Raw genomic sequence first — 21,290 nt, forward strand, 5'->3', positions numbered from 1 at the left:
CACTGGGAGGTGAGTGGCAATTCCTTCAAGGTACACACTTTGCCCAGTCCCATATTTGCTCATTAGAGCAGTGTTTCCCAACCTTTTTTGTCCCAGGGCACACTTTTCATAGCCTAAAAATCTCAGGGCACACCTAGATATACGGTGTATAGGCCTATCTATATACATATACATACATATATGTATGTATGTGTATATAATATATATATATATATATATATTTATATATTTATATATTTATATATATATATATTTATATATTTATATATTCATATATTCATATATTCATATATTCATATATTTTTAACTAAAGTTCATGGTTCCAAAAAATGAACTATTTTTGTTATTTTTCGTTCTTTCTTTTTTTTTTATTATTATTATTATTATTATTACCACAGTACCACAGCCCATAGCCATATAGAACCTCAGACTTTATTGAATAAAATAACTTTGGGGGATTTAATAATACAAAATTAATTCCTTAATAGCTCAAAAAATAGCTCATATGCAATGTGAAATGCCACCTAATTCTTAATCCTTTTCCTTGTCTTTATTATGGGCCAACTTGTGAAAGCTGCATGCTTTTATTGTGAAGGGTCTCAGTTCTCACAGCCTGCATATTTCCACGTGCTGAAAATAGCTGATCGACAAGCTCACAACGCGTTGCGTCCGCAACGCGTTGTGAGCTTGTAAATCAGCCATTTTCAGCATGGAACACGTGTACGACGAAGAATAAATCAGGCATCACTGAGCTTCTGTGGAGGGAGGGAGATATATTGTGTTGGCCGAACGAGGCGACAGTTGGACAGCTATTTTCCGTGGCACATTATGTTTAATCACAACAACGTCACGTTTACTTTACCTCCTCAGTGTTTGGGTCGGGACATGTAGGACTGTATGTGTCTGCTGTCTACGTGCATATGCGCGAAATGTAGTGTCTTCTGGATGCATCTCTTTTGCATTAACATTTCAATGGCCGAGGGTCGTTAGAGTCTATTGTTCCGTCGTTATCGCACGTCTAATGGTTAGACGTGTGCCAACAACAACGACGCAACAATAGGAAGTCTGCAGCCCAGTAGCTATAATATTGCTTTCAGGGGAGGGTTAGTGTTATTTTCGGTCAAATCAGGCGGCACACCTGGACACATCAAACGGCACAGTAAAGTGCCGCGGCACACAGGTTGGGAAACACTGCATTAGAGAACTGTAAACCAACTTGAAAGTGTCCCAGTACAGTGTGACTTTGGCCTTGATATATAGCATATAGTAACATGTAATTTATTCTGCTGTGTATGTAAAATGACATGGACGTTTCAAAAAGGCAATTCATTCATTATATGGGGAATACTGTTCTGTGGTAACAGTTAATTGGTTGATATTTTTGGACCATGGAGGTTACGTTCTCCTGTAAAATGAACAGAACTTAGTGTGAGGAAGGAGTATGCAAGGAGTGAGGAAGTTTTCCTTTTTTTTCATCAGGATCTGTACGCACGGTTGCTGTCCCATAGCCCAGATGGACAGCAATGGAATGCTTTTATGGGATTTGTAGTCATGGGATGTAGAATTGTGGATATAGAGCATTGATCCATATACGAATTGGATGAGGCATAGAAAAATCCCTGGCCAGTCATTTCAATGAAACGTGTTCACCCAGTGCATACTACTGCATGTCCCAGAAGTAGGCCTATCTCTCTCCTTCTGGGGTTTGGCAATAATTATGACAATAGATAATGTCCACAATGGGCGTGAGGCCAGTGGTGGAAAAAATACTCACTTTTTTACTTGAGTAATAGTATCAATACTGCAATAGGCCTATAGAAATACTCAGTTACAAATAAAAGTCAGAAATTTAAAATGTACTTGAGTAAAAGTACAAAATAAATATTGACATAAAAATGTACAGTACTAAAAGTAAAAGTGTGTGTGTGTGTGTGTGTGTGTGTGTGTGTGTGTGTGTGTGTGTGTGTGTGTGTGTGTGTGTGTGTGTGTGTGTGTGTGCGTGCGTGCGTGTGCATGTGCGTGTGCGTTGCACAGACAAAAACAATGCATGCTCTTTGGATGCAAAAATAGATGTATTTTGTTGTGATTTTGATTTTGTTAGTTAACATTTCTGCCGTCGGTGTTATGGCGCCTCTGGGCTCAAGTATTGGTCCTGCGTTTGCTAATGTGCTCATAGGACATTTGGAACATGAATTTGTTCTACAAAACTGCCCATTTTCGGACCATATTCTAATATGAAAAAAAAGAGATACAGCGACGATTGTGTTCGTCTGTGGAAAGGCCCATTAGACACACACTGCACAAATTTGTATCATATCTGAGCAGCCTTCTCTCCCCAGGGGCCTTATTTGTAGCTGTGGCCTGCATCCTTGTGAATAGTTATTGTGTATGCTACTTGTAGCTGCCTACTGTAATATGAATTCATGGAGTGAGAGTCCTGTGCTGTCTGTGACTTGCGCATGATATTATTCTACAATCCAACCTATTTCTCCTTATAGTTGATACTCTACACTGGTATGACAATGTTGTTGGATCTATTACTAATGCATGCTGTCTATTTCTGTATGGCTTGTGTGCATTTTTCTTGTAGGCCTCTTAGCCACAATACAGTACTGTATACTGTATAATAGGCTGTATCTAATAGGCTGACTTGACTACCACACCACTAATTGGCTGGTTATCTGTTTAAGTTTCAGATTATTTAAACAGATGCTAGGTCAGTTGTTTACCTGGTGGTATCCTATAGTAATTTTGATGGTAATTGTTTAGTCTGATGTTAGGTTCTTGGTTTACTCGTCGTGATCCTAGTTCCCTGATGCACGACAGTACACTGGCTCTCTGTATTTGCTGTATGCGTTTACTTTGCTTATGACTAAATTGTAAATTGTAAGGAAGTTACCAAACTTTTCAGGCTGCGACCCCCTGAAATAATCATATTTGAACCGGGGAGCCCCACCCTGACAAGCAGTAGGCATTACATTTTGTTTGACTCGGTTCCACATATTGTGAAAATAGCCGAACTACAAGCTCACAATGCATCACACTACAAGTCGTTGTGAGCTTGTAGTTCGGCTGTTGTCACAATGTTTGCCTCATTCTTACGTAATATTTTGCCAATTTCGGATTAAAGATGTCTTAAAAGTCCTTACATTGTCACTTGTGTGAGAACACATGAAACTAATGATCTGGAGACCCCAAAATGATTTTGGGGCCCAAGTATGAAGTTTGAAGAACCACTGCAGTAATGTCATAGACTGCTGTCATGGATGAGTGATGCCACAGGCTGGTCACATGAAGTCTGAGATCAACATTGGAGTCACACCATTCCCATGTGGATCCCAAGATCCACGTGATTCAATCTTTTTTCTTATCAAGGCTCTTTGTCTTGGCTGAACACAAGATTTGAGCACACACTGTAGGAGGCTACTGGTACTGTGAAGTCACAATATTTACAACCGTAACCAATGTCATTGCCTAAATTCATTACAGGGCTAGCATAGTCAAACCAAGATGGGGGTAACATTTGAGCCATAAACAACTCCCCGTTGTTCAGTCTTTGATCATGTTTTCTTTATTACTGTAGCTATCTTGAACATTAACATCTGACTAACAGTATAACAAAGATTATTGATGTTAAGCTAACATGTGCGACTGCGTGATGCATCGTCGTTTGCTTGAATCTCTTGTTTCACGACTAGGCCATTGACACCTACAGTCACTAAGCTGGTTCTCGGAAGAGGTGATTTACCTACCCCACCAAACCTCAAAGGCCGAAAGGGGACGCAGGCACGAAAAGCAGAGCTGGCGCTTTGTGGTGACGAGGTGAGAGCCATTCTCATGAGATGCCGTAACGAGCCACGGCTGTGGCCGTAGCTGCGATATCCGCCCATTAAACAGGAACCCTGCGTTCGCCTCCGCCGTCGTTAAATAAGGCAGCTGCGTGTGCGTCGGGTCGCCTCTGACATCGAGCCCGGCTTCTGATAGCGTGGGCTCGGGGCTAATTGTGAGAACCGCTCATTATATCTGATAAAGAAGAACATAAATCACAAAGAAGGTTTGACCCACGGGCCGGCCTCAGACATTTGGCAGGGGGAACTCTCACAGGGGCTGACTCGGAACAGCCGAGATCTCATTACACATTACATCCTTGTCTTGACAAAGTGCCAGCAGCATCTTTTGATATGTGTGTTGGGAGAGACAGGCTTTAATACGCCGCCTCTGTTCAGCGGGTCCGAATAAAGGGAACCCGAGACGTCACTGACACAGAATCTGATGGTGACTTCTGGTGGCAGTGGTGGGCGGCGGACATCCTCCCCACCTCACTGACATGTTCTGTGTACAAAGACATCTGTACTGTCTGGAGGCCAGCGTCCATGATGCAGCGCTGCAAATACTATACAAAGAGACCATAGAGTTAGTTCCCTGCATGTGCACACAGTAAATCCATGTAAATCCTGTACGACTTCTCTCTGCTGATTGGATCAATTTGGTATCCCGACCTGAAAATGTATTTTTTGTTTGCTAAAGCATTTTTCCCAAACACTGGGTCGGGACCCATTTGTGGGTCGTACATTTTTAAGGCTCTCTTTATTTTTTTGTTTCCTACATTTATTTATTATTTCAAAAACATTCCCAAAATACTTTCATGAATTAAAAACTAATTCAATTATCTTTTTCAATAATTTCATGAAGAAATAAAAGAAAAATCTAAGAAATTCCATAAATTAGAAAATAAATAAATTAAGTAGTGAATATAGCCGATCTACAAGCTCACAATGCGGTGCGAAGCGATGCGCTGTGAGGTTGTAGATCTGCTATTTTCACTACTTTGGGTCCCGGGTAAATGTTTAATTTCTCTTTTGGGTCAAAGTTTGGGAACCACTGTACGAAGGAAATGGAGAGACCCCTGTTACTGAACAAACAATCATTGGAAAGATTGCTGTTGGAATATGAGCTACTCTCACTAATCACTTAATCCACCGATTTCACTGTGTAATGACTGTGGTTTGTCCCCACAGTCCCCCTGAGCTCTCTGTCACGTCCTCGACACAACCCCGTGTCTTTCCCGCCATCTTGCCTCTCAATGACCACACGCTCCATTGACTATAATACGCTCACATGCAGGGGCGCAGTGAAACCATTGAATTGAAGGGTAGAGTGCAGACGGCGATGAATAGTCTTTTTCACTGGATATGAAACATTGCCTGTATTTGCGCTTTCCCGGATATTTTTTTTTGCCCGTGAACCGTTGCCTCTCGATCCTGCGGCCGCGGTCCATTGACTACAGCAAAAGCAACATCGGTGCAAACGCAGGGAAAGATATTAGTAGGCTCATTTACAGCACATGTCAACGGGAGGAAACCCAACTGGCCCTGCAGACTGCAACCTGGCTCATTGAATTATTATATTCGGTTATTTATTAATCCTCTATTTCCTGCGTAGATACAAATATATCATGTGGACTTCTTTGTGGCTTTATTCACGGCCTGGATGGAGTCTTTTTTTATATTCCTCGCCGTGGAATGTGAATGTGAAGAAAAGCACAGGAACTTTAGCGCAGGGGGGTTGTTGAGGGAGAGAGAAGAAAATATTGTGGAAAACTAAATGTAGCAACTCACTCTGCCTTACTCATCATTCTTATGGAAAACCAAAATCATTTCCCCCCCCAAGCCAGGGTTGTGGTTGGTAGACGAGAGGCTGAGCCTTTGTGTGTGCACATGCACATGCACATGCGCGCGTGTGTGTGTGTGTGTGTGCTCGCACGTGTGCGTGGTGACGTTAATAGCTGTGGTGAGATATTACAATGAAAACGCGCCTGCATTTTCAACCCAGCTACACTACCTACCTGCCAGCAGACAGCTGACACACACACACACACACACACACACACACACACACACACACACACACACACACACGCACACATGCACACACACGCACATGCACACACTACACTCTCGAAGAGGGCATTTACATTACTGCAGAACTTTGTGCTGTTATTTTAACACATGGCTAATTTTCTCCCTGACACATTGGAAGCCAAGACAAATATTCACTTTCACTCTCAGTGCTCCGTGAGTTTAGATTGTCCAATGGGTTCTGACAGGCTTATGGAAAAAGCAGACTGGAACATGGTGCCATGGGTTCTGACAGGCTATATGGGAAAAAGCAGACTGGAACATCGTGCCATGCGCAGGGGTTCTCAACCCGTGGGTCGCGACCCCTCGGGGGGTCGCCAAATTATTTTAGGGGGTCCCCAAATTATTTTCAAAAAAAAAAAAAAAGAAAAAAAAAGGTGGCGCGCTATGAGCTTGTAGATCTGCTATTTTTCAATAGCTAAATTATAACAATGCTTAAAACACCAAAAGGGGTTCCCGCCCAAAATGGGTTAAGGTTATTGTAGCAGTCAATTTATATTGGGGGTCGGGAGGGGGCGGGGCGGGGGTCCCGAGACATTGCCAAAGCATTTCCGGGGGTCCCCGGCCAAAAACGTTGAGAACCCCTGGGCTATATGGAAAAAGCAGACTGGAACATGGTGCCATGGTGCCGACTGCCTAAACTCATCTGAGAAATCTCACATAGTTTTGGACGTTAAGACCGTTATTGGAAATGAGAGACTAGAATACAGTGGTGGAAAAAGTACTCACATTTTGAATTTAAGTAAAAGTATCAATACTGCAATGTAGAAATTGCTCTGTTACAAGTAAAAGTCAGGAATTAAAACTTTACTTGGGTAAAAGTAGAAAAGTATTGGTATCAAAATGTATTTAAAGTACCATAAGTAGAAAATAGTCATCAGGCACATATGTCCAATTTCACAAGTTTTCAAATTAAATGTATACAAATATTTTGAATGCGCTGCATTGTGAGCTTTTAGATCTGCTATTTTCAAATGCCCAAAATGTCGGTAATGTATGTTAATTTGTAATAATAATGAAAATGTCCAAAGTAACTATAGTAGCTGATGTTTTCAAATAATTGTAGTGGAGTAGAATACTCAACTAAAATAAAAAATATGTACCATACTTAGTTACTTTACAGTTTACACCATGATTATGCCCAGCATATCACAGCATGAATAAACTGGCATTTTCAAGGACACACTCTAGAATCTGATTATGTCGGGGGCACAAATGTTGTTTGTGCCAGTGGTAAACAACTTTCACAGAATGATACTTGGTTTAGCCAAATCTCTTCCCTGCATTATGTGGCTGCATTCTGCCCCAGGAAAGATTCTTTCTTGGCTAGATTAGCTGGAGCGCACACAAACTTGGGTCATTGGAGATATCTGTTGGGTTTCAGAATCATGTACAGCAAGTCAGCAGCATTAGAAAGGCAACGTAATGAAAAGGCTTTTTGAGCCGTGCCTAACCGCTCCAATGACTAGCCGTCTGTCTGTCTGTCTGTCTGTCTGTCTGTCTGTCTGTCTGTCTGTCTGTCTGTCTGTCTGTCTGTCTGTCTGTCTGTCTGTCTGTCTGTCTGTCTGTCTGTCTGTCTGTCTGTCTGTCTGTCTGTTTTTAATTGAAAAGACAGTTAACTGCTCACTTTTAAACAGTAGAGGTTCTTTTAAACGGTCCGGCTGCTACGCGCGGAGTGTGTCTGATCAGTGTTTGTTGAAAATCAAATCCCCATATATGTGCATTTTGGTTCATGTGGTTGTTTGTGACATCATGTGCATGTTGATCTCCATATTTGACTGACACGTCATCTATCGTTGACCGCGGTAGATCGCCATGGTTACTTACTTAATTAACCATGGCTCACTTGGTTAGAGTGAGAGAGAATATGGAGTAGCGACTTGCACTCCATATTCGGACATAATGGTCAACCCGGAACTCCATATATGGATCTTTATTATGATTGTTTGAGTCTTTTGTGATGATGACATCTTTTGTGATGATGGCGTCTCCATGTGGCATGGGATCCTTGACTTTGTATGCTCATATATGGAGATCCCTGATGTCATCAGAGATCTCCAAATATGGAGATCTGATGTCATCAGTATATGCCCATATATGGGCATTCCCATATAAATATGTAGAGGTTGTATTGCAGTGTAAAACCTTTGCCCATATATGGGGATCCCTGATGTCATCAGTGACAGTGTATGCCAATATATGGGCATATTGACCGACTCACAGTAAGTGACCATAACTACCAGTGTTAGTTGTACCCAATTTTATGATTTGCTTGAGTCTGGTATCAATATATTGGGTCTGATGTTATAATGTCATAGTTACAGCATGAGTGTTGAGTTTGATAGCACATTTTGATGTAGTTTTAGTTATAGTCTTTGAATAAAACTTAATCCTCTACCGAGTAGACATTAAAAGTTTCATGGAGAGAGGTTACAAGGTTTATGCTTGACAGCGACAAAATGTTGCATGTCGAGCTTATATTAATTAACGTTAGCGTTAAGCGCGCCAATAAGTGAAGGGGAAGCGGAACAAAAGAGGCCCGCACAGGGACGCCGACAGTCAAACATTAAGACAAACAGACTGTCTGAGATGCACAGGGAGCTAGAAATGAGACGAGGCTGCATGGTCGTCAGACAAACGAGACAAGGCTGGGAGCAGAGCGCACTTTGGATTCTGTATGTAAATGAAATAAACACCACTATCCAAGGACTTTTTTCTTCAGATTCTTAGTTATTTAGTTACACAAAAATCACACCAATCTGAAGTGAGGGGAGCTCTTATCATCTTACAACATCAATTACAACATAATGTTTGTTTAAGCAACAGGTTTGTTTTAGTCCTCAAAACAAAATGTCTCTTCATTGTCTATTGTCTTCTTAAACAAGCATCGTTGAAAGACAAACATTAAAGCTGTTTATAGGAGGGGCTAGCGCCCCTCAAAAATCACACCTGTGTGAAGTGAGGGATGCTTATCATCATACGTCATCATACATCATCTCATTCTGGCCAATCATTAGTCTTTTAATGTTTGTGTTTACACAAACACTCAAAACTGGCCATTAATTATCAATGGCATTTAATGTTTGTGTTAGGACAAAGTTTATGTTTACATGCACACTAAAAGCTGGACATAGGAGGGGCTCAAAAACACTGGGTTTCCATTTGTGAGTTGTCCAGTCTTTTTAGCTTGCATTTGTGCTTTGGGATCATATATGCACAAATGTTGTGTGTCTGAAGTGCAACATTTTGGCCTTGATGTGCACAAGTGTTTCTATGGAAACATTCTTTAGATATCAGTACTACAGCACTGTAGTTGGCAAGTATGACACATGACGGTTCCTTCTCTCTGACCTCTCAGATCACATAGGCCTACTATATGTGTTTCAATGTGGCAGATCTTACTCGTGTTCAAGTATGAAAATGATTTTCTATAATTTCAAAAATGAATACTGACAAAAACCCTTTGCTTTGTGTTTATTTATTATTCTGCTTGAGACAAAAAAGTAAAAAATACACCTGTACTGTAGTATAAAATAATTTGTGTGTGTACGTCATATGGCAGCCAAGTCTATAAACTTTTTAATGTTTAGAGCACTTTAATGTTTATTTTTTCTTTTGTTTGTTTGTCCTCGTGTGCCATTTACATTAGGAGACATTTGCTTCTCTTCTTTTTTTCCTTCTGTAGTGCGGCCTTGGTTTCCTTCTGTAGTGCGACCTTGGTGACCGTCTCAAAAGCATCCCTCACGCCATCCTTTGTTTTCGCAGAGCACTCCATGTACGCAAAGGCACCGATCCTGTCTGCCATCTCACGGCCCTCCTCCGGTTTCACAGGTTCTTGCTTCGTTTTGGCCAGCTTCCTTCGGGTGTGCTCGTCGTTGCGCAGGTCCATTTTGTTCCCCACCAAGACAATGGGAGCACCGGGGGAGTAAAATCTAGCTTCTGGAACCCACTTCTCCCAGATGTTCTCCAGACTGTCGGGGCTATCAATGGAGAAGCACATGAGAACGGCATCGGCCTCCGAGTAAGAACAAGGACGCAGTCTGTCGAAGTCTTCTTGGCCGGACGTGTCCCTAAGCGTTAGCTGAACCGGTTTGCCATCCACTTCAATGTTACGAGGTATGACCTCAAAGACTGTAGGTTCATAGGCATCTGGCTCTGGGAAGTGGTCCTTGTATAGGCAGGTCTTCCCACAGGCATGGTCTCCCACTATTACGATCTTAACGTCTGCCATAGTCGCCGATCTCTGCTCTAATGGGTTCTCAACTTTCTCCATATACTGCCACAACCCTCTTGCCTGCTCCTGTTTTAAGCTCCACTGCTAACACTCGCACCATATAGCTATGATGTCACTGTGACGGAGCATCATGTCAAGAGCTCAAGGCTCTATTGCTGATTACTTAGGTTAGGACCCCCGCAGTGGTGTCCGGTTAGAACTTAAACCAGGATGCTTCGACTTCTTTTTTTTTTTTATAATCACCGCATAGTACTATGCGGACATTTTTTTTTGTGTGGCAGTCTCGCGTATATTCATCAAAACAGTCACGTAGTGCTACGTGGCTGTTTTAATGAAATATCACCGCATAGCACTATGTGGCCATTGCATTTGAACTACAGTAAACGGCCGCATAGTGCTATGTGGCTGCAACAAAATGGTGATAATGTAAGACACAGAACACGAGTTTTTTTTTTTAATTATATCATTTATTTAAATTCATACATCATTCCAAGTACAGAGAGTGGACAGCCAAAAACCCGTAATCTTATTGCAATGGAATCTATTCTAAGAGAGAAAGGTCCTCATTGTCCCCTTTACTGATCTTCTGCAAATAGGGCACTGTCGTAGAGAGGGGGCACGGGCGCATGCATCACATACCACCAGGTGTCCGCATGGTATAAACGCAATGGTCACCTCTTTGTCCATGCATACCTTACACATGCGCTCATTTTGTAGACGACGTAACTGCTCCTCCATGGGTAGATCCGATGTACCTGGACTTGACGATGCGGCCTCAGTCGTCTGGGTCTCGAGATCTTGAATCCAGGCGGTATCATTCACATGCTGGGCACTCAGTAAATCTGAGACAAAATCTTCTCTATTAGTCAGAATTTTATTCTGGAGCACTTGCTTGACCAGGCTGCGACTAAAGCCCATTTCCAATATAGACTTAATCATCGGAGTGTTCATCGGAGTGTTCATCGCAAGCGTGTCATCGGAACGCTCCTCGATCTGATCAAGAATCGCCGGTGCGGGCTCTATGAACTCTGTCAAACTGCCGAAGCGTTGTCTGTCAGGACGCTGGTAGTCTCGTTGAAAGAGCTGCGGAAAGCGAGCCTGGATCCGATAAACGAACTCGCATCCCTTCTCCTGGAGCAAGAATTTACATGTGGGAAACCATTTGGCATGTTCCACCCAAGGATCATCCCCGGGCTCCCAGCATCCCAAGATTCCACTGCAATAGAAGCATTTCACGATATCACTAGGACCTATGTAATAAAAACCGGCTTCGACCAGCTGGTCAGGTCGGACAAAAACATGGGAAGGCCAGTTCATAAAGGTGCGCATTTGTTGTGTGATCATCACCGCTTCCCGTAGGTACGAGTCGCCCCCGTGTTGAGAGGCAGATAATACTTCATGTGACCCGGCTCTGAGATCCTCATCTAGGGGCACGTTGTCGGCCCCATGTCCTCTGACGAATCGACAGTTCGGGTAATGCCTCTGGTGTTCTGAGGCAGCTTTGTCACCCGGTTCCCAATTATTCAGTTGCCCCCCGCAAGTAAAGCAGGATACCCTGTCACCGCATCCCATGTAGTAAAACCCAGCCTTGGCCAACTCCGCTGGGGTAATGATAGAGAGGGTCCATGATCTGAAAGAATCTAGACGGTCCTGTTCTCTGATCATACCTAGTATAAAAGAGCTCAAGGCTGTATTGCTGATTACTTAGGTTAGGACCCCCGCAGTGGTGTCCGGTTAGAACTTAAACCAGGATGCTTCGACTTCTGCCTTCTCCCTGAAGCCTACCCTTTATATATGCTCCGATGACCAGGCTTGTCATAATGACTAAGCCAGTTAGATCTATCCATATATGGTTCTACCGCATCTATCTGATATCAGCTCTAGGTCGGCTCGGGCGGCCCAAATATAGGGATTGTCATACTAGACATGCTATATATCATATAGTCCTGGCGTCCTAGTCGGATATCCCCATATATGGAGACTGTATATCCAACGAACACTCTCCCAGTTAAGCTAAGATGGATGCCCATATTTGGGCATCCATGACATCATGACATCAGAAATTCCAGCACTCTGATCAACAGTATCAGATAACCATAGCAACCATAAATCAACAAATATGGACAGAGGGGTCTTTGTCAACATTATTGGGTAACCATGGCAACCAAAATCAACAAATATGGACACAGTGATCTTCGTCAACATTATCGGGTAACCATGGCAACCAAAATTAACAAATATGGACACCGTGGTGTTCGTCAACATTAGCGGGTAACCATGGCAACCAAAATTAACAAATATGGACACAGTGGTGTTCATCAACATTATCGGGTAACCATGGCAACCAAAATTAACAAATATGGACACTGTGGTGTTCATCAACATTATCGGGTAACCATGGCAACCAAAATTAACAAATATGGACACAGTGGTGTTTATCACCATGTTAGGCACATCTAGAGTTACGGCCGCATAGCGGACCCCACCGATCCGACCCGTGAGTCATAGTTTTGGGGGCGTTGTCAGAGGCCTTTTATGCCCATATATGTGGATCCCTGATGTCATCAGTGCATTCCCATGCCTATATATGGGCATATAGGTCAGATTGGCACGTGTGAAGGAATTTGATGGACATATGTGCATGACCATATATGGGCATAACGGTCAGATCTGTGCCTTTCTGTCTGTGTCCCATGTATCTCTGTCATACTAGATCTAGAACATCTAGATTATGTGGATTGACAAAAATATATAAATCCCCATATATGGAGTTTCCTGATATCATCAATATGATGCCATAGCACTGCGATCATAAACTGGCCTGTACTCCATATTTGGGCATGGCTGACACAGAACTCCATATGGGCATAGACAGAGACAGATGGTATCTCCATATAACTGGGACAGATAGAGATCTATACTGTATGGGCATAAAGATTGCACACAGACGGACAGACATAGTGGCACATCTCTCTCTGAACTGTCACACCAATAATAATAATAATAGCTCAAATATATATATCGCTTCTCTAAGTAGCCAAAGTCGCTTTACATATAAGGAATTAACCAACTTTAAACACAATCATTCCTGGGATTCCTTCAAAATAGGAGCTCTGGGGTGCCGGAAGGACATGGCTGCTTTTACTCTGACCCCCCCCCCCTGGAAACAATCCGGGAAAAAAACGGAGAAATATTTTGCTAGCTTACTTACTTACTTACTTTATTTATACGATACATGATCCAAAAAGCGTTCATATTTTGAATGAGAGGCGGATGAGGAGCAGAAATGAAGCGCTAGTATATCCATCAGATCAAAACCACGGAGAGCACCCTGGATTAGGGGAGACGAGGCATTCTTTCTGCCGCGCTAACAGCTAAGTGACCGGGAAGCTAATATGCTAGTAGAGTGAAGCGTATGGTGGCCGAAAGTCCGACTGAAAAATAAAAAAAGGAAAAATATCATTCAATATTCTTCTCTCGCCTGGTATCATTGAGGATGCGCTAGGACGTGTACACACGTCCAATGCATCCCTCGATTGGATTCCATATGACGTTTCCAGACGTCCTATGGATGGAATGTGTTAACAGGGAAAAAACAAAAGCAAAAAAGGACATACAAGTTCTAGATTAAAAACAATAAATGTTTAAGGCTGGATGACATTACAATGATATTGGTTAGTCTCCCTTGTCATTGATTGATTGATTGATTGAAAAATGTATTAACAGTTTGCAGAATTACAGTACATTTCAAGCACAAACTCAATACAAAGGCTGTTAACTGTGAGTGGACGACCCAATTAAGCATTACACTTGTTTCCAATAGGGTCCACCATGTTCAATTCATCAAAAACATTTAGAGACGTACAAATAGACACTTCTATATAGACAAAGGACAGAACAGGAATTCATCATAAAGGAGGTAAAAAGGGAAAAGAAACATATACAGTGAGGGACAAAAAGGGGTGGGCGGTGGGGGGGATTCACGTTCAGCTCCGTTCATTGGTTTGTTTTCCTTGGAGGAGCTGCGTTGGGTCCCCAAGTCGGCTCCGTGGCCTTACCTTGAGTTGGCTGTGTGGCCGTGACCGTCTCTTGTGTTGTCCTTGCGTCCGTGTTTGAGGGATTCCGATTTTACAGGGGCCAGTTTCGAATTGCAGCTGTCCGTAGGTGCCCTTTGAGAGCGGTTTTGAAGGAGTCAAGGGATTCGCATGTCTTAATGACTGTTGGTAGGGCGTTCCACATTTTGGTGGCATAGGAGCGAAAATAATTTAGTCCCTTGTTTGTGCCGAATCTGGGTTGTACATGGTTCGTTGCACTCCCTCTGGTGTTGTGGGTGTGGACTTCGTTAACATTAAGGAAGTATCTAGACAGGTACATGGGTATCTTGGTGGTGTATCGAATCTTGTGGACCAGACCCATTGCAAGATGCTGTACTCTGTCGTCAGTCAGTGGAGTGACCTTTGCTGAACCAGACTTAGCTTCTTTGCTCTCAACGGTGTCCTTATCCTTGGCGATCGATCCTGGCATGTTCCCTCTTCACAAGCTCTTTTAGCTCCGCCTTCCATCCCAGCAGATCAGCCAGGGCCAAACAACCAGCGTCACACGTACGGATGTAGGCTACGTCTCTGTAAGCCTTATCCGAGTCAAAGTCCATCCCTCCTCGGAAACCTAAAAACCCAAACAGGGGCTTCGCCTCTCCCGCCTTCTCCCTGTTAATAAGCAGCCTGGGGCACTTTTTAGAAACCTTGCCAACAAGACTGGCAAACGGTTGGACCTGCAGGGACGTACCCATGATGATGAGAAGGTCACACTGGGGAAAGTCCATCTTCGTCGACGTGAAGAACCGGACGGGGAGGCTTTCTCCAAAGAAGACTATATCCGGCTTGACCAGACTCCTACACTTGTCACACCTGGGGATGGCGTCTGAGAAGATCTTCTGTTTCATCCAGTCGAGGTTGTACGCCTTCTGGCAATTGAAGCGGACACAGTGGGAGGTGTGGAACGTTCCGTGGGCCTCGATCAGGTCTTTCTCCTCCAGCCCTGCCACGCGCTCAAGGGTGTCGATATTCTGGGAGTAGCAGCGTCGCAGGAGCCCCTTGTCCTTCAGCAGCTTCATGAAGTAATGACACATGGTCGGCCTGAGCTGCTCCGGGTACAGCTGCTTGGCCAGCGCGAAGAACGGTTCAGGGTGTTCCTTGAAGTAATCTAAGTTGAAGACGGCCTCCGGGTAGGGCAGGTTGTAGTTCTGTAGATTGGCGTAGAGACCGGACGCTGGCGACCGGAAGTCGGGTATGCCGGCCGACGTGGATATTCCCGCTCCCACCATGCAGATGATGTTTTTGCATTTGCCACTCCGTATGTACCGAGCGACCCCCGTCAGAGTGAGTTCGTCCAGAACCTTCTCTGTCGAGCCCATCCTGGAAAACAGGTTGCGCAGGAAGTCCATTTCTGGTTCTCCAGAAGCGGCTTCTTCACTGCTATCGTCAGACTCCTCTGGTTCAGGGGTAAGACCCTTCTCTGTTTTAGAAGTCTTTGGTGCTTTAGACATATATATATATATATTTGCTTTATTTGACTTGTTTATGAACTCATTTTAAAGGACGTGATGTTGTAGCGTGATGACATCATTACAAAGAATACACTTTGGACATGGTGGCGGCCATAGCTGAGTGGGTGGAGAGGCCGTCTGGGCCGGCTGTGTGCTCTCTGGTCTAGAGGGGCCCATTCATATTTGACAGCGAAAACAGCCGTTGGATCCTATTGGTTCACCGATCTGTGCCCCTGCCCCCCTCCTCCTCCTCCTCCCCTCCAGAACACAGCGGAGAACACGGACGTCACGATGTGGAATGACGCACCGCGCGTTATTGGTGAGCAGCATACACTCCCACTTTATATGCCACTTTTTCTGGCTCGTTTTCCCAGGCTTTTATTACTTGCGCAAGCAGAGCGCGCAAGTAATGTTGTTTGTCCGGTGCTCCGATGCGTATGTCCGTGGCTGCGTATGATGTAATGATTAATTTGTGCTTGATATGGTTATTGCTTTCAGATTACATACATATGTATACATAGGGGGCATTACATACATGTATACATAGGGGCATTACCTTTAAACTCCCCCCTGTCAGGTGAAAAGAAGCGGCTTGGACTCCTCATGCATAGAAGGAAGCATGAGGTCAGTCAGCTTCCCCCCCAGGTTGGCAGAGGAAGTGTAGCACCCAGGATTACATTCGATAATTGACACTGGGTGAAACAATTGGTTGCAAAATCGTGGGCTAAAAAAATTAAAAATAACTAAAGTACAAATATGTCTCCCTGGCCTTACTGAATAGACTCTACAAGCCAGGTGTCACTACGATGTAACGATATACACGCTAATTAGTCGTGCAATAAAAACATTGGGCCTAATTAAAAAGCCCAAAAATGAAGGTTTACCCTGAGCAAGATTCAAACCCACCACCTTCAGCTTGTGAGACCTACAGTACAGTATGCTTTTCTCTTGCGCCACTAGGCATTTCACACTAATAGAATTTTGGAGGTAATATTTAAGGTTGAAGGCAGAGGTGGCAGGTCGAAAGAAGAAAATCTTCAGAAAACACCTACCCCTGACAGAATGACTGAATCTACAGCCCCCTGATGATCAGGTTTCATGATGACTCAACTGAGATTTAGGTTATTGTTTAAAACCATCTGTGGGAACATTTTGACTCTGTTGCCCGCAGCCCACATTTACTCTTTCATTGAGCAAACAAGATGTTTAGTTTGCCATAATGTAATTACATTGCATACCAGTTATTGTCACCTCTTAGTCTTAGTTTTAGATGACCAAAACTTTTGCACTTTTAATCAACCAGAAATATAATTGTTTTGTTTAATACATTACTTTTGCTGTTCTCACTCCAGACTTTATTATTTAAACAATTAAGGTGGATATAATGTTTTCAACTAGTTTCTCAAACAGTGCTGTGACCACAGCACTTCTTTGATAAGCTGAATAAAATAAAAATAAACTAGTCATGACAAATTTCAAATTAATGTTCAATTAGGCCTATAGACAAATCCACAGAGGCGTGTCCTGGGCGCAGCCATCATTGAGGTGATTAGCAATCATTAGCTACACCTGGCCTACAGGGCACTGCTCCATGGATTTGTATAAAGGCTGAGCCCCATACTTGCATTCAGTTTTGTAGTGACCCGGGGGATAAACAAAAAGGTTTATTGAAGCTAGCCACTTACATTTCATGTATTTATTTCAAACACACACAAATTAATTAGGAAACACCTGTGCTGTGGACAATTTAGGCTAACAAGAACTTACTTTGTATGACTTTAACTAGAGCATTCATTGTACTACAATCGTTTTTTAACTACCGGTAATACTGTCATAAGAATGAAATTGTAAAATAGTAACTTCACAATACTATGTAGGAATACATTTAAAAAGCACTCCTTTCTGCATCAACTCTTCCAAGGAACAGGCATATGTGATGTAGTTGGCAGGTTTTCACTGAAAAGATTCAATTGAATTAGTATAATAAGCATACAGTACATGAAATTATTAGTAGGCTCATGATAATTATGATGATTTCATATTGACTCTGACAGGGGTAGAAGGCAAATAAGTAGGCCTACACTGTATAACATTTTTCTCATACTTTTAAGTTATGTTTCCCTTTCAGCAGGTTACTAAATATATCATACAGATTGCCTATAGGCAGGTGTATATCATTACTAAGGACAGGTGTTTAATAAAAACGTCTGGGTTTCCGAGGCTACAAAATATTAGCCTGGAACTCACCTATGCTTTCTATGGCATAGGCAGCTCCTGCCGGCAGAAACTATGCGCAGCTGCTGGACATGAGACTAATTAATTAAAGTGACAGAGAGAGAGAGGTGTGTGTGTGTGTGTGTGTGTGTGTGTGTGTGTGTGTGTGTGTGTGTGTGTGTGTGTGTGTGTGTGTGTGTGTGTGTGTGTGTGTGTGTGTGTGTGTGTGTGTGTGTGTGTGTGTGTGTGTGTGTGTGTGTGTGTGTGTGTGTGTGTGTCAATTTAACAAAGGTGCAGGCGATCAGAAATCAGCAGAGAGTGATCGACGTTTGCGCTACTCTATGCCGAATTGAAGTGGACTCGGACCCAGACTTTGTTTTCCTCCCTGGAAATAAAAACGTCTGGGTTTCCGAGGCTACAAAATATTTACTTACTGACAAATGTCTAAAGTAACAGGAGAAACAAATGACCATTTCTGAGCCTGAAACAAACAAACATTTCTGAGCTTGCATGTTCTCAATCAACCTAATTACATACTGCTCTTTCTGGAGTTGTCATGTGCCCAGCTAGGAGTGAAAGATTGGATAAAGATGCAAGACAAGATTAAGGTAACAGTTGGAGAAATGCCCTTGCTGGGCTTGAACCAAGAACCTTCTGTTTGCAAGTCCTGAATCTTAACCATTGCACCACCATGGAACATGCTGATTTGATGCTATTGCACGCTCTACAGTGAAAGATTGGATAAAGATGCAAGACAAGATTAAGCTAACAGTTGGAAAAATTCCCATGCTGGACTTGAACACAGAACCTTCAGTTTGCAAGGCCTGAATCTTAACCACTACACTACCATGATTGATAAGCTGTTAGTTCTATTGCATGCTCTTCATTGAAACGTTAGAGACAGGTACAAAGGTATAAACTTGGAGAGATGAAAAAACAGTTTGCAAAGCTTGTATCTTAACCACTGCACCACCAAATAAAGCTCTTGTGTGTTGTTCATTGAAACGTTAGAGACAGGTGCAAACTTGAAAACATGCCCTTGTTTTAAACCAAGGACTGCCCTGTTTGGAAGGCCCATATCTAAACCACTGCACCACAATGGATCATATGGATCTCATCCTCTTGCATGCTGTTCAGTGAAAGACTTGATAAAAGTAAAAGAGCGAGGTAAAAGTTGGGAGAAAATTCCTGGCTGGTTTTAAATCCAGAAATGTCTGTTTGTAGTCTGGTAGCCAACAGGCTTCTTGTCTGTATACAATCATGAATCCACTTGCTGACGCTGTGTTGTCCCCGAGAACCGAAGGGAAGTGGTTCAAGAACACAGTAATGAACATTTTCTGTCAACGGTCTTTCACTCTCCACTTAAATCCCAAAAGGTCAAGTATAACATTCCCAGCTCCATTTGCTGTGCCAGCGTGGCGCAGCCTAGAATTTAGGGATTTACAAACTAAAGCCAAGGTTGTAGGTTCAAAACTCATAAAACTCAATATAAACACTAAAACAAAAAAAATGCCTCAAAAGTGACTCCAATGCATCAACTGCAAATCAAAACAGCTGAAAGAAACCAGGGAGATATGTTTGCCTGAAAATGTATCTTTGAAATGTTTCATAGTTTTAGAAATATTAATATAGTGCTTTCAAATGTGAGAAATTTCAAATGGCACGTCAAAAAGTCACTTTCAACTAGATACTCCATTCACACGTTTTATAATTCAGCTTACTGAGGGCAAACATGCTGGAACTTTTGACTTTGAAATGTTTTGTAGTTTCTGAGTTATTTAACTTAAACGCCCAATGCATTCTCAATGGCAATAGCACAAACTTTGGCATGCTACTAGTCCTACATACTTACACCTAGAATCCCCATTCAAACCTATTTAGGTTCATCTTACGGTGGACATGTTTGTCTGAAAAGGAATCTTTGAAATGTTTCATAGTTTTAGAAATATAGAAAGACAGGAGATTTGTCTATTGTTTCTTTTGCTGTTGTTTATCTCTAGACGTTCGAATGTTTATGAACCACAATGGAAACAAGTCTCTGGCTCTTCTGTCATTATCTATTCGGCCTTTTAAGAACAGCATGCACAGTGGCTCACTGGGTACAGAGCCTGCCTGGGAATCAGGAGGCTGCAGGTTCAAGTCCTGGCTCTGACATAGTGTCCCAAAATCATGAAAATATGACAAAGTATATCATGCCGTCCCAAACCATGGACTATAGTATGTGGTTTTTTCATGATTTTCATCTTTTTTTCAAATCCTCCAAAATCATGAAAAACGACATGCTATAGTATGCCGTCCCAAACCATGGACTATAGTATGTCGTTTTTTCATGATTTTCATGTTTTTTTCAAATAGTCCAAAATCACGAAAAACGACATGCTATACAGCTATAGTATGCCGTCCGAAAAAAATTATAACTTTGGCATGCTACTAGTCCTACATACTTACACCTAGAAACCCCATTCAAACCTATTTAGGTTCATCTTACGGTGGACATGTTTGCCTGAAAAGGAATCTTTGAAATGTTTCATCGTTTTAGAAATATAGTGCTTTAAATGTGAAAAGATTATAATGGCAGATAGTGGCACGTCAAAAAAACTTTCACCTAGAAACTCCATTCACACGTTTTATAATTCAGCTTACTGTGGAGACACATGCTGGAACTTTTTACTTTGAAATGTTTTGTAGTTTCTGAGTTATTTAACTTAAACGCCCAATGCATTCTCAATGGCAATAGCACAAACTTTGGCATGCTACTAGTCCTACATACTTACACCTAGAAACCCAATTCAAACCTATTTAGGTTCATCTTACGGTGGACATGTTTGCCTGAAAAGGAATCTTTGAAATGTTTCATCGTTTTAGAAATATAGTGCATTTAAATTTGAGAAATTCAGAATGGGGGTCAATGGCAGATTTTGGCAAGTAAAGATTTGAGTGGGGTTTGAACCCACAATCTCCAGATCATGCAGCCAGTGTGCTAAGTCACTGATCTACTTGCTACCTGCCACAACACAGTCTGCTGTTCCCTTTGAGTACAACATTGATACAAAAATAAAATACAAAAAATAAAATAACAGGAGATTTGTCTATTGTTTCTTTTGCTGTTGTTTATCTCTAGACATTTGAATGTTTATGAACCACAATGGAAACAAGTCTCTGGCTCTTCTGTCATTATCTATTCGGCCTTTTAAGAACAGCATGCACAGTGGCTCACTGGGTACAGAGCCTGCCTGGGAATCAGGAGGCTGCAGGTTCAAGTCCTGACTCTGACATAGTGTCCCAAAATCATGAAAATATGACAAAGTATATCATGCCGTCCCAAACCATGGACTATAGTATGTGGTTTTTTCATGATTTTCATCTTTTTTTCAAATCC

General features: G+C 42.4%; 4 protein-coding genes across 4 annotated transcripts in view; 1 reads left to right on the plus strand and 3 right to left on the minus strand.

The window, feature by feature from the left end:
• Positions 1–21,290, plus strand: part of LOC306940117 (serine/threonine-protein kinase NIM1-like) — an 805,056-nt gene that overhangs the window by 126,285 nt on the left and 657,481 nt on the right. The gene's annotated exons all lie outside the window — the stretch shown is intronic.
• On the minus strand, positions 9,559–10,149 carry LOC306939477 (transforming protein RhoA-like; the record flags this gene model as incomplete). Its single annotated transcript, XM_079524065.1, has 1 exon — positions 9,559–10,149. The coding sequence occupies one exon, from the start codon at positions 10,147–10,149 to the stop codon at positions 9,559–9,561; it is 591 nt and encodes a 196-aa protein (XP_079380191.1).
• LOC306939478 (putative inhibitor of apoptosis) lies at positions 10,699–11,817 on the minus strand (the record flags this gene model as incomplete). The annotated part of the gene is made up of 1 exon (XM_079524066.1): positions 10,699–11,817. The coding sequence occupies one exon, from the start codon at positions 11,815–11,817 to the stop codon at positions 10,699–10,701; it is 1,119 nt and encodes a 372-aa protein (XP_079380192.1).
• LOC306939535 (NAD-dependent protein deacetylase sirtuin-2-like) lies at positions 14,651–15,649 on the minus strand (the record flags this gene model as incomplete). The annotated part of the gene is made up of 1 exon (XM_079524126.1): positions 14,651–15,649. The coding sequence occupies exon 1, from the start codon at positions 15,593–15,595 to the stop codon at positions 14,651–14,653; it is 945 nt and encodes a 314-aa protein (XP_079380252.1). The 5' UTR covers positions 15,596–15,649.

This window comes from Electrona antarctica (assembly GCF_951216825.1).
Source record: "Electrona antarctica genome assembly, chromosome: 16".
Classification (NCBI taxonomy): Eukaryota; Metazoa; Chordata; class Actinopteri; order Myctophiformes; family Myctophidae; genus Electrona; species Electrona antarctica.